Genomic DNA, 13,359 nt, shown 5'->3' on the forward strand with positions numbered 1-13,359 from the left:
TCTGACAGTGGCCAGTGCCAGATGCTTCAGAGGGAATGAACATCACAGGGCAATTTATTGAGTGATCTATCCCCTGTCATCCAGTCCCAGATTCTGGCAGTTGGAGGTTTAGGGCGACCTAGAGCATGGGGTTGTCTGATCATCTTGGCTAATAGCCATTGATGGACCTATCCTCCATGAACTCATCTAATTTTTTTTTTAACCCAGTTATACTTTTGGCCTTCACAACGTCCCCTGGTAATGAGTTCTGCAGGTGAACTGTGCATTGTGTGGAGAAGTACTTCCTTGTGTTTGTTTTAAACCTACTGCCTTTTAATTTAATTCAGTGACCACTATTTTTTGTGTTATATGAAGGGGTAAACAACATTTCCCTATTCACTTTCTCCACATCATTCATGATTTTATGGATCTCTACCATATCCCCCTTTAGTCATCTCTTTTCTAAACTGAACAGTCCCAGTCTTTTTAATCTCTCCTCATACGGAAGCTGTTCCGTAACCTTAATCATTTTTGTTGCCCTTTGCAATTTTCCCCTCTGTGAAATAATACTTGCCCTCCTCTGTAAAACACTTTGAAATCTGAAGATCAGAGTGCTAAATATTATTGTTGTTAATAAAAAAATGGAACCCACAGATAACACATACCTCTTAGTGTGTGTGAAGACAACTTTGGCTGCATAATTTAGGTGGCTAGCTTTATTAGTTTGCCCTGTGTTTCTAATGAATGATCCTTTATATAATGAACATATTTAGGTAGCTAGAATGGGTGTTTTTAAGTTAATATCATAAAGGATGTGTGCATGATGTAATATGATACCTCTGGCATAAATTTAATTTTTAAAAGAAATTTTAAAAATAGTTATTTTAAAAGTGTGAATTAAATACTCAAAAAATGTTGTTTTTGTTATGTCAGAGCAAGACCAATAAGCAGGGCTCTTGACCTTGGAGCTGATATTGTTGTGACTGGTAGATGTGTTGATAGTGGCATTGTATTAGGACCACTCATTCATTCGGTAAGTATAAGTCGCTTTTTCATAACTGGAGCTTAACTCTCTTTTCATAGTACTGTATTGTGAATACATATGAATGAACGGTTAGTAATCATTGTCAAGTACTTTTCTTTTTAATTTAGTATCTACATTTTAATAAAATAATGAGGTCATGTAGCTTTTGGCCTTTTCTTTGTCGTTTGACATTCATATTAATATGCCATAAGGCACATGCCATCTTTTCAGTTTCATTTAATACATATGTTAAAATGGTCCCCTTAGGCTGGAGGGCATGGGGCTAGTCAACCCTGATTACTAAAGAGGCACACCTGAGTTGGATCAGGTAATTCCCTATAAAGGGCACCAAATGGCTGCAATGAAAGTAGAAGCTCAGGTAATTGTAAAGCAGGGGTTCTCAAACTGGGGGTTGGGACCCCTCAGGGGGTTGCGAGGTTATTAAATGCGGGGTCGCGAGCTGTCCGCCTTCACCCCAAACCCTGCTTTGCCTCCAGCATTTATAATGGTGTTAAATATATAAAAAAGTATTTTTAATGTATAAGGGGGGTCGCACTCAGGTTTGCTGTGTGAAAGGGGTCACCAGTACAAAAGTCTGAGAACCCCTGTTGTAAAGAAACAGTAGGAAGTGAGAAAGGTTTCTCCTATAGGAAAGACCATAATACCAGCAGAATGTAGTAGCCTGAGCCAGGATGCTGAACTCCTCCCAGGCTTTACCTGGCTGTGAATGTGAAGGACCCAGCTTTGTGAAGGAAATTTTGGAACTCAACTCCCTACCTAATTGGTGGGGCGGGGCGGTGGTGGTGGTGGTGGTGGGGGAGATTGTATCAGGGTTGGGACTTGGAGGGCCAAATTCTTATTGGGGGTGTGGGAGGGGGAGAGAGAATTGGGACCCAGCTCTGGAAAGAAGGGCTGGAGACTCCGTACCTAAGAGGGGAGAGACAATGAATTGGGGTTGGGGTCTGGAGGACCAGTGTGTGTTGAGAGGACTAAATAAATTGTACTCCCAGAACGGGAGTGACTTACTTAACTTTGGACTGAGTGAATTATTGAGGGGATCGGAAGAGGGGGATACACAGGCAGGGTGCCAGAGAGTGATCTCTGGCCATAGGGGGGCATTCAAGAGGCACCTGGTCATGGCAAACTCTCTTGTTCCATGTGGGATTTATTGTTCAAATAATGTTTTATCTGAAGTACAAAAAAATAGAGACACTGGGTGAAATCATGGCCCCATTAAAGTCAATATGAGTTTTGGTGTTGATTTCAATGGGGCCAGGATTTCACTCTTAATCTTTTCTACATTCAAATTGTAGTGCATAAGATTGTGAGATGGAAAATGTCCTTTGCCACAAGGTGGCACAAGTGCTTTTTTGTTTTGTTTATAAAATGCTGGTGAGCAGTTTTTTCTTCTTGTGCTGGTCTGTTTTCTAGGGCTAAACAATTTTTTTTTTAAATTGAATTTTAATGTGATGTTTCTCAGATTAATCTAGCTACAGAAATAACACAACGCAGGATGTGTGGCGTTTTTTGAGCACTTATATATACATAATACCTTTATGACCACACATCTTGGAATGTTGACATCTTTTTTTTCTTTTTGGTGCATATTAAATATTATTAGGTGTGTGTATGAATATAAGAATAATAAATAGTTCATTTTAAAACCTTATACTTTTTTGACTGCATGCTTAGAATGTCTAGCTAAACTTTTCCTTTTTTAGTTCAGGTCATTAGTAGTAGTTCTATCCATAACTTATTTAAATACGCGAGAGAAAAATTATTTAGTTTCTCCCACAGAAAGTTGCCATTATTAACCCCAGAGTGGCCTGTATGTGGTTTTTCATATATGGCTTGCCTTCTCTGTTAAGAAAGTAAAATGAGTAATGCTGAATATTTCATTACTTGTATTGTGTTAATTTTCATTTATTAATGCATTATACAATTAAAACAAACAAAAATCCCTTCAGATTTTCAAGGAAGATTGGGCTGCTGACAATGCTTTATTTCTCAGAGCATCCACTTAATTTTATTATCTCTTGAAGCCTGTGTGTGTGTGTGTGTGTGTGTACATAATGTATTTGTATTTTTTTTTTAGTTTGGCTGGAACAGGGATGAGTTTGACTTGCTAGCAGCTGGAAGGTAAATGATATAACTATTAAAAATGTTATAAAATTATCTTGATTTTTAAAATAAAATTAAGTGAGCTATTAAAGAGCTTCAACACACAGAATACGTGGGTGACCATTTTGTTGAATACACTTGTTTGGATGCTACAATTTATTAAATTAGCTCTTTAAAAAAGTAAACATTCTGTGAAGCTTTGGAACTTAAATTTTAATAAAAGAATGAGAAAAATTAAAAATATGCTTAAGAAACTATACAGATGGTTTGTGTCTATTTTGTGAGAAAAGGAGTGAAACCTTATGCTATAGACAATAAGGTAACGGGGCTGGATGCAGGTATTACTGGGTAAAGTTCTATGGCCTGTGGTAGACAAGAGGTCAGACTAGACCGGGGTCTCAAAGTCCCAGCCCGCGGGCCATCTGCGGCCCGAGAACCTTCCTAATGTGGCCCGTGGGGCTCCAGCAATTTTGGGGCCGGGTCTCTCCGTTGGCTCTGCCTGCTGCACCCAGGTGCGCCCTCCCACGTCTCCCCCACCCAAACTCCCTCCCAGAGCCTTAGGCAGGTGGGGGGTGGAGTTTTGGGGGGTGAGTTCTGGGCAGCATGAGTGATATTATTGGTCCGCTGAGAGGATTTGAGGACTGGCACTGGCCGTAAGGTAGATTGAGTTTGAGACCCCTGGACTAGACGATCAGACTTGTCCCTTTTTTGGCTTTGAAATGTATGAAAGAGTGATACTCAGCTAATCCCAGTGGACTCATCAACAGGGCTGGTCAAAACTCAGAATGTCTGCTCTGCAGAAAATTCTGACACTTTGAAAAAGTTTTTAACCTTATTTGGTATGAAAACTTGAAATGTCAGAATTTCCTTCAGAAGAGACATTCTGAAAAGTTTTTGTTTTGGAAAAATTGAAACATTTTGGTTTGACTATTCCAAACAAAATAGGCCAGCCAGCTGCCCAACTCCTGGAAAGTCCCCTGTGGATGTAGGGTCCCTAGAAATCCTGGGAGCTTTGGTTTTAGCTGGGGGTTCCCAGGTCTGCCAGGCTCCCAGCTGTGCAGCAGGGAGCCTCAGAGCCCCAAGCTGGGCACTCAAAATCACTAGTCATTTTTTAAAATATTGGCCTTGATATATAAACTGCATCAAATAGCTATGAAGGAGGTGTCCAGCATGTTCCCTTCTGTCTTATTTAACCCTGGTTATACTGTACTGTTATATTTGTGAATAAGTGGCAGTTTGTTTTTCAACGTAGTTACTCATTGGAGTGTTCTTTGTTTTCCAGTCTTGCAGGCCATCTCATTGAATGTGGTGCTCAGTGTACAGGTGGAATATTCACAGACTGGCATACTATTCCAGACTGGTAGGGAGCTGTAATACTGATATAAAAGTGTTTGTGTGTAGCCATTAGGCCCAGTTTTCTACTCTGTGCTTTTTCCTGTCTGTGTATTTTGTCATATTTCCTCTTTAAGATACACAACCTCCGTATTTCTATTATCTTTCCTGACTACATAGGGCCTGTCATGCTCCAAATGGAGTCTTGTCATCGATTTTGATAAATGCAGCTGTGGGGCATTTATCTGCATGTTTGTTGTCCTTGGTATTGTTTTCTCTAAAATATATGTGTATCTTCTACTTTTTAGAATGATCTGGTATTATTCTTGGTTCTCTACTGTCTGTTGTCTTCTCACTGTGTTCTTTGATACTGGCAATTGTATACTTTATAACTGCTATGCCAATCCTTCAGTTGGATCACCCAGGCTGCTATGCTTTTTCTGTTGCAAAATATATTTCTTAGTCCGGGTTTGATCCTGCAAGGCATTACATAATGCCTCCAACTCCCATTCAGGAGAGAGCATTCAGTACCTCAGGAGTTAGCACCTCGCAGGGTCAGATACTCTCTTTTCAGACCCTTGTTCATTAATGGATAGTGTTCTCCTACACAAAATAATCCTAATGATTGTACAGTTTAGCCTGAGAATCAAGTGACAGAGTTAGTGTTTGTGGTAACAAGATGTTCTGTTCAGCTTACAACATTATAAAACTAATCGTACTTACTGGGATATCCCCTTGTATCCTGCAGTACCATGAAACTGCTTAAAAATCCTATGTAACTGGATTCCAAAAGAGCTTTGTTATCTAAAGAGAGCCAAAGAAAATGCTGTTTCCTGTAAAAATGCTAGTAGATCTTTGTTTCTGGGAGTTTTTAATGCTAAATAACAGAGGTGAATGGTTTTAATAAAAAAGGAAAACATGTTTCAAATATATAAAACTCCATGAGATGTACATGTACACACACATTATGTATGGGTATATGTATCTGTGAATACTGATGTACTTATATACGTGTACATGTATATAGGTATAGTTAACTTACCTTGGTGTGTGTATGTATATACACACATTATGTATGGGTATATGTATCTGTGAATATTGATGTACTTATATACGGCTATCTAAAATCATGGTATTTCTATGACACTAGTGCTGACTGCTGGTAGCATAGAATTAGTGCGTAATAGTAGACTGGGACAAGGTACCTGAGTGGCAGAGACTGGGACTTTGGAATCAGGGGGCAGAGATAGGGATTGGCAGGGCAAGGAGCCTGGAACTGGGAATCTGTGAGGTGGAAGGAAGGGAGACAGATTTGACAAGCTTGGATGCAGGGGAAGAACTGGGACTGGGCAAAGAGACTGGGATGAGAAGTGGAAGGAGGTGAGGGCAGTGAGGTTGGATGAGAAGCCTGGGCAGGGAAACTGGGAGGAGATGGGCATGGAGAATATGGGTGGGAGAGAGAGAGACAGATCAGCGAAGGGCATGGAGAATATGGGTGGGAGAGAGAGACAGATCAGCGAATGGTGGAGGGAACTGGGACTGGAGGGACTGACCAGGCCAGAAGAGTGGGTGTGGGAGAGACTTGGGATAAGGAGTCTGGAAGGGTTGAGGTTAGGATTTACTGGGCATGGACACTGGGACTGGGATCAGAAGCCTGAGGAGTGGAGACTGTGGTTGACGAGGTGGGGAAAATGGGACTGGGACAAGGAGCCAGTGGTGAGGTAGAGACAGGATTGAGACAGGGACAGGTTGGAGGGGAAAGGGTAGAGGGGATCATGCTTGTGGGGAATGCGAAGAAGTCTGTTCCCACCAGAGCAAACTCCCATCTATTGCCTGAAATGGAACCCAAGATTCCTGAATCTCACCATTCCTCTGCTGCCAGCAAGTATCATCTGTGAAATCCACTGACAAAGTGTCTCATTCCTCTCTAGTGCTGACTAGAGGACAGCAACTTCTAGGGCTTTTTATTTTTGGTTTTAACCAATAAAATAGCCTTGAATAAAAAAAAAAAGCATTTATCCAGTTAGTATTGGAAAAACATTGGAAATAGTTACTTGTATGGAAGGGCTTGTCTACACAGAGCCGTAATGCCAACTATGGGCATGTGATTTCTAAAGCCTACTGACGTGTTACATATTTATTGGTCCATGTAGACCCTGCTGGTGTACACTAAAGGTTCCCTAGTCCGCTTTAATGTAGTGCTGTGTGAAACAGTAATACATTAAAATTCTATAGGGAACATTACAAAGAGATTACTCATGACTATATATACTACTGTAAAGAATAATGTGTATATAATATACATTACTCATTACAACATATACAAAGAGAGAACTCTGAAAAACCCAGCCCCAGATTTTTGGATATCTACATGAAGCTCAAAAATTGCTAAAAATAAACCCTGAAAAATGAAATTAATAAGCGCTGAAAAACAGAAGCCCTACAACTTACTGCTTTGATCAGTTACTGCTTTAGTTCAAGTTGCTGAGGTTGGTACTGTGGATGACCCATGTGGCTCTTAACATGATGCTACATAATGAAATTTCTGTTTCCTTTTTTAAAAACTGAGGAAATTACATTAAAACCACTCTTAAAACATTAAAAGAACATTATTAAGGGTTGCAAAGTCAAGCACTCAAAAGTTAGGAAATGCCAGAATTAAGGTTATCTGTGTAACCTTAATTCGACCCCTTTGTGCCTATGCATTTGTGACACAGTCTTTTATTACATGATCACATATTGTTTTCCCACAGGGCCCATCTCATTCAGTGTACAGATTGGATGATGCTCACTTAATGAGCAGCTATTCAATATTTTGTTTTCTTTTCAATGTGTGAACGCCTTATTTAATGACACTATTCAATCCTTGCTCTGAAGACAGAATTATTAATGTTCTTATAAGCTTTCCTCTGGTGCTCATCATTATAGTATCTGAGTGCTTCACAAACATTAATGAATTCATTTTCACAGCTCCCCTGGGAAATGAGTGGGCATTATCTCCATTATATGTTTGGTGAATTGAGAGATTAAATTCAAAAGTTTCCACTAATTTTGGGTGTCCAATTTGATTTTTCAGAGTACTTTTCATTATATAACACTTAGTATGTTCAAAGCACATTCAGTTGCAGCTACAAGTGCTCAGCGGTTCTGCAAATCAGACCTCACGGTCTCAGGTCAGGGACCTACAAAAAGAGGAACACACAATTAGTGACCACATGTGAAAAGTGGGGTGCTTACAGGTGGACCCACAGCTGGAAGTGAATCGTCTCAGAAAATTGGTGCAAAGTAAATTAAAATCAACTGACACTATCAATGCAACCTTCTTAGATGGTGAAGGGTACAACAGTCCATTTCCTACACATTGGAATCCTTGAACCAGTTCTGTGGAGAGACACTTTTTTTGAAGGAGACAAGACTTTGTGGTACAAAGGGAGACAATGGCAGGTAGTCCATTTTGGATCTTGGCTCGCTCCACAAGGAGATCAATATTCCTCGTGGAAATACTGAAATGTATCATGACCTTATCTTTCCAAAACTTCAGAATATGAAAATAAACCTCTTGGAGATTACTGAAGATATAATCAGGGAGAGTCACCCAGGGATACTTTAGCTTCTGCCCCAACAAACATTTTCAATACACAATGCTCCACTTTTGGACATGTAACTTCTACATGGATATTCACAAAAGTTATATCATCCCTCCATTGAAGCAAAAGGGATACATGTCTAAAGTTGTCTGACGACCTTCTCATGTTACACAGGGTCCAGGCTAAAAGCCTCCAGAAACATGACTTTGAGTGAACAAGTGGAAGGGCCATTTACAGCCCTCACAAAACTTTTCCCCTTTCTCTTATGTTTTGAAGGGCTTGAATGGTAATAGCTGCTATTAGATTGCCTGACATTTTCCATTATAATGCTGTTTTTAGTTGTGTGACTTTGTCAGATATTTAACCTTGTGAGCTGAAATTTTCCATGCTTTGTCTTTGCCTCAGGGTGGGTTTTGATTGTTTTTGTTTTTTGAAAGTTTGAGCAAAAATGGTTGAGCAGTTTTTGAGAATGAAGTTTGTAGGGAAAAATGCAATTTGTTCAATGTTAATTTTTTGCAAGCTTTTCTTTTTGACAAGCTTCAGTGTCTCAGTGGTTTAGAGTGCAAAGTTGAATTTCATCAGCAATACAGTCCTGGGGTTGAAGAATTGCCTTTAATGTCCATCTGAAATTGGCCAGATTAGGCCGAAGTATGAGAAGATCATTATTTCCATGTGTATAGTAGGGCCATAGTTAATTGGTGCTGTGGTGGTAGGATGGGTTGAAGCTGGGATGTTCCAGTTCCTCCTTGCCCTGCTCCTGCTAGTCTTGTGGCTGTGCTGGACTAGGTTGTTAGGAGATCCCAGAGGAAATGAAAACTTCCATTCTGCAGAATTTGGATTTGCCTGGGTGCCTCAAGCAGGCAGGATCCAATCTACAGGCAAGATGTTTGCATTACTGCTTTAAGCCGTTTGTTCTGTTCAGCACATATAGGCAGCATGGTCCAGTGAAGTAAGCATGGAGCAGGAGCCAAGAGCTCCTGAGTTCTAGTTCTGATTCTGCTACTGACTTGCTGTGTGGCCTCAGACAAGTCACTTTGCCTTCCTTTGTGTCTGTTTCCCCTACTTGCAATTTGAGATAATTACATGTGGTAGTGTACAGCCTCACAGCAATGTTGTGAAGTTAATGTTTGTGTTTTTTACAGTACATTATAAAGTGCAAAGTAAGTGTTAAAGATTATTTAATTTCCTTTTCCATTATTTACTGATCTAAGACCATATCAAATAACTTCTCAATATCTCAGTGCACTATGTTCAGTGAATTTCCCTTATCTGTTTATGGCTAAAATAGCTTCAAAGACCAGATTAATGAAGTATTACCTTTCCTGTTTGAATTCATGGTGGGCTTTTCTAAGTTTCCTGAACAGTCCTTGCTGATCTATAGTCACAGAGTTTGTCTCTTAATCCTTTATTTAAATAATGGAATTATGTTTGCAGATTCCCCATGCTAAGGAATCTCTCCAAACGCCTGTGAACTTTTACAAATGTCAATTAAGAGTTCACTGGTTTCTTTGCTTACTTCTAACTTCATGTATATCTGTTCTCCAGACTTTGTGCATCTAACTTTTCTATAACCAATTTTGTTGTGTGGAGTACACTGCCTATATTAGAACAAGAACATAATTAGTTCAGGAGGACTGTTCCAAAGGCAAAACAATTTTAAGTATGCATTTAGAGCTTGATGATCACTGATTTCAATGAGAATTGTGATGCTCAGCCTCTATCAAAAACAAGCCCTGAGAGAGAAGCTTTGGGGGACTATATAGCACCTTAGCTCCTCTTGTGCCACCATTTGTTCTTCTCCTCTCTTTGGAAAAAAATTTTTTGGACAGATCTCCACCTTCTTATGAGAGGAGTCGAGCCAGATGGCCTCTTTAGAAGCTATAACATGTTGGTTTTGTTTTAAGTGTCTTTCTTGATCATTGCTTCTATTCAGAGAAGTTCTTTGGAACAGAAAGAAAAGCCTTTAAAACTGGGAAAGCAACTTCCATAGAACCTCAGAGTTAAGAACACCAGAGTAACGAACTGACCCGTCAACCACACACCTCATTTGGAACTGGAAGTATTCAGTCAGGCAGCAACAGAGACCAAAAAAAAAAAAAAAAAAGGCAAATACAGTACAGTACTGTGAATAACCATAACGTTTGTTTGAATGAATAACCATAACGTTTTGTTCAGAGTTTCAAATATTTCAGAGTTACAAACAATCTCCATTCCCGAGGTGTTCATAACTCTGAGATTCTACTGTATTCAAGAGTTCGTCCAGATGTCCATGAAGAGTCAACCACATTTTAGCAGTGTTGGAACTGTATTTATTGCTGGTTTTTTTATCATTTTCCCTGTGCAATTACATTGTTTTTTATGAAAACCTTCTGTTTCTCTCTGTGTCATACTGCTCTTCTCCTGTTTGCCTCACTGTTTTCTCTTACCCATCTGGGTTTTATTATTTTACTGCACTGAATTATGATTTATGTGTGTCTTTAAATACTTCCAGTTTTCTGATGCTGATTTTCCATTTATTATTTATTACAAAGGCCACAAAAGTATCTTCAAAAGATATAATTAACTCAATCTCCCTACGTCCCTTTGCCTCCAAGATCCTTGAGCCCAGTCTGCTTCTGCTGTTTTGACTGCTCCTCTAGTACACTCCTGTTTTCTCCTCCCTCCATTCCACTTTACCTGCTCTAATAAATCGCCAGTGACCTCATGGCCAAGTTGTAGGGCCGGTTTTCCATTCTGATTTCCTGTATCTGCCTGTCTACTTTCAGAACTGTTGGTCATGACCTTCTGTCTGTGTTCTACCTCTTCCTTGGGTTTTCATGAGTCTTTACTCCTCTGATTCTCTTCTCACCTCTTCAACCACTGCCATAATCTATGGCGTAGTGTAGTTTAGTGTCGTAGTCTATGGCGGCTCCTTCACCCCTCTTTTAGTCGTTGGTGTCTTTGGGGGTTCTGTCTATGGTTACTTCTACATTTTAGTACTGGGCAACATAATTTATGTAAGTGTGTGGTCTTATCTGTCTTAGCCCAGGTAATACAGTTAGTTGATTGTCTTGACAGTTTATTCAGTATTTTCTTGAGTTTGTGTCTATAAAGGCTCTGTGCTGTATCTTATTGGCTAATTTTTAATTTAGTTGCTTGTATAAAAATGTTGGTGTGTGTTAGTTATTACTTATGAAGTAATTAATAATATTTTTTCTTTTATTCTGAACTCTTAACATTTTTAATGTTTTTAATTCTTTAGGCATAACATGGGGTTTCCCATAGTAGAATGTTCTTCTGATGGATGCTTTACTCTATCCAAAACACCTGACACAGGGGGCCTAATCTCTTTTGGCACCGTGGCTGAACAGTTGGTGTATGAAATTGGCAACCCTCAGTGTTATCTCTTACCAGATGTCACATGTGACTTTTCTCAAGTTTCCATTACTGAAATTCCAGGTTAGTGGCTGTTGCATGCAGAGGACCCTTATATTGAGGAAATCTATTCAGTAAGTTATGTTGGCAGACTAAAGTAGTTACTGTAGTTTCCATTTTTTCCATGTAACTTTACTTGTTAAGTCTGTTCTTTTGAAGCCTGATATTAAGATGGGCTGTCTCATAAGGATATCCAGATTGCTTTGTGCCATTCTTTGGAAATTTAGATTAGCTATGAGCAATTCAGCAGATTTTTGAGTAACCTAATTTTTTTTCTTTATTAAAATACATATATAATAATTACCCAGTTTAATAAATCATGTATTTCTGTAGCACTTAAAAATATTTTTGCTGTGACTTTCAGGAAGTACTCCCCATCTCTATTAGATTTCACTACATTTTAATCCAGTTCACCCTCCTTTTGTTACTAGTTACTGATGCAGCCCCCCCACCCCCACTGCCACACACACACACACACAGTCTCTCTCTCTAGTGGCAATGGGTAGCCACCACTCTGCTTAAGACAACACATGATAAACCTTCATTTTTTAGCCACTTGACTGTGTCACCTTTAAAAGGGTAAGATTTCTCAGCTAGAGAACAGCTGTTACAGAAATCCCACTGCACTACCCTCCAAAATACTTTAATATCAGGCCCAAATTTGAATACTAGACTTCAAGATCAGAAGTGTGGACAAGCCACCTTGCTAAACTGCTCATTTAGAGTAACTTGACATCTCTTAGTTCTTAGTCCCCATGTTTTATAGACAAACCAGTGTGAAAAGGAATTTGCTTTTTATGGATCTTATCCAATATGGGACTCTAGTTCCCTTATAAAACCCAAAACAATTAAAACTCAAACTAAAAACTCATTAGGATAAAATCCTAAACTTCATATTAGCCTTATTTTTAAGCAAAACATTTCTATCTTAAAATTGTACAGTGAACCTTCTGCTCATGCAACATAATCAAATGACAAATAGTCTGATAAGACCAGCTTGTTGCTTTTAGCCACTAGTCTTTTTAAAAAATAGAACCTTAACCTTCCAATGAACTTTTAGCTTGTAAATGACCCGATATGACACGTTTGAACTTAAAATGAACTTTCACATGAACTTTCAGTTAGTCCTCCTCTTAGAAATATAACAGATGGAAAATAGGCAGATTTCTTAAATACTTTTAGTTTTAAGTGCTTTGACACGTACACCAGAAAGAACAGGGCAGGCTATCTATTTTTGATGTTCACATTGCTGATTTTGTTGTACTGCAGGATTAGTTACAATACTCGCTTGAACTAAGAGGTTTTCTTTCTGTTTTCTTTTTGTTGATGGATGTCATGCATTTCTTTTTCACCTCATGTAAAAATCCTGCAAATCTTCCATCTGATTGTAGAGATATTATTCTATAATAGCAGAGAGGCAATTTAAATTAACACTAAATTAACCTTGCTGTTGTAGTTTTGACAGTGACATTTAAGATTATTGTAAATTTTCATTCTTCAGAAAATGTCTGAAGAAGTTCTCTTTATTTTTGGTCTTTACGAAGTTCAGAGTATTTGTATGATGGCTTTCATATTTTGCTAAACACTCGCAGGCATAGATTTGTTAGAGATAAACTGCATCTTATTTAGATGTAGGTGGGTTTAGACATACTGTATTTGAGTAAGACCCTGATCCTGCATTACTGAAGTCAATGGGAACATTGCTGTTGACTTCAGTGGGTACAGGATCAAGCCCTAAGACTAGACAGGCAGTGCTTTGACTGATTCCTCGCTCGTGTTATGATGTGCATTGTCAAGTACATTATTTGCCCTGAAATGTTCTCTAGATTATCTTGTTACTGTTATCAACAAAAAGATTAAGGCTACATAGGGCCTACATCTATACAACTTTTGCCATCCAGC

The 13,359-nt window shown here is 39.0% G+C and overlaps 1 protein-coding gene across 1 annotated transcript in view; it reads left to right on the forward strand.

Moving 5' to 3' along the window:
- Positions 1-13,359, forward strand: part of LOC101931777 (uncharacterized) — a 93,853-nt gene that overhangs the window by 11,812 nt on the left and 68,682 nt on the right. The window contains exons 6-9 of the mRNA XM_005299360.5: positions 913-1,012; positions 3,099-3,142; positions 4,407-4,484; positions 11,285-11,481. Of these exons, the coding sequence (XP_005299417.2) occupies positions 913-1,012; positions 3,099-3,142; positions 4,407-4,484; positions 11,285-11,481 (419 nt within the window). The remainder of the gene's footprint in view (positions 1-912; positions 1,013-3,098; positions 3,143-4,406; positions 4,485-11,284; positions 11,482-13,359) is intronic.

Source organism: Chrysemys picta, chromosome 5, assembly GCF_011386835.1.
Source record: "Chrysemys picta bellii isolate R12L10 chromosome 5, ASM1138683v2, whole genome shotgun sequence".
Taxonomy (NCBI): domain Eukaryota; kingdom Metazoa; phylum Chordata; order Testudines; family Emydidae; genus Chrysemys; species Chrysemys picta.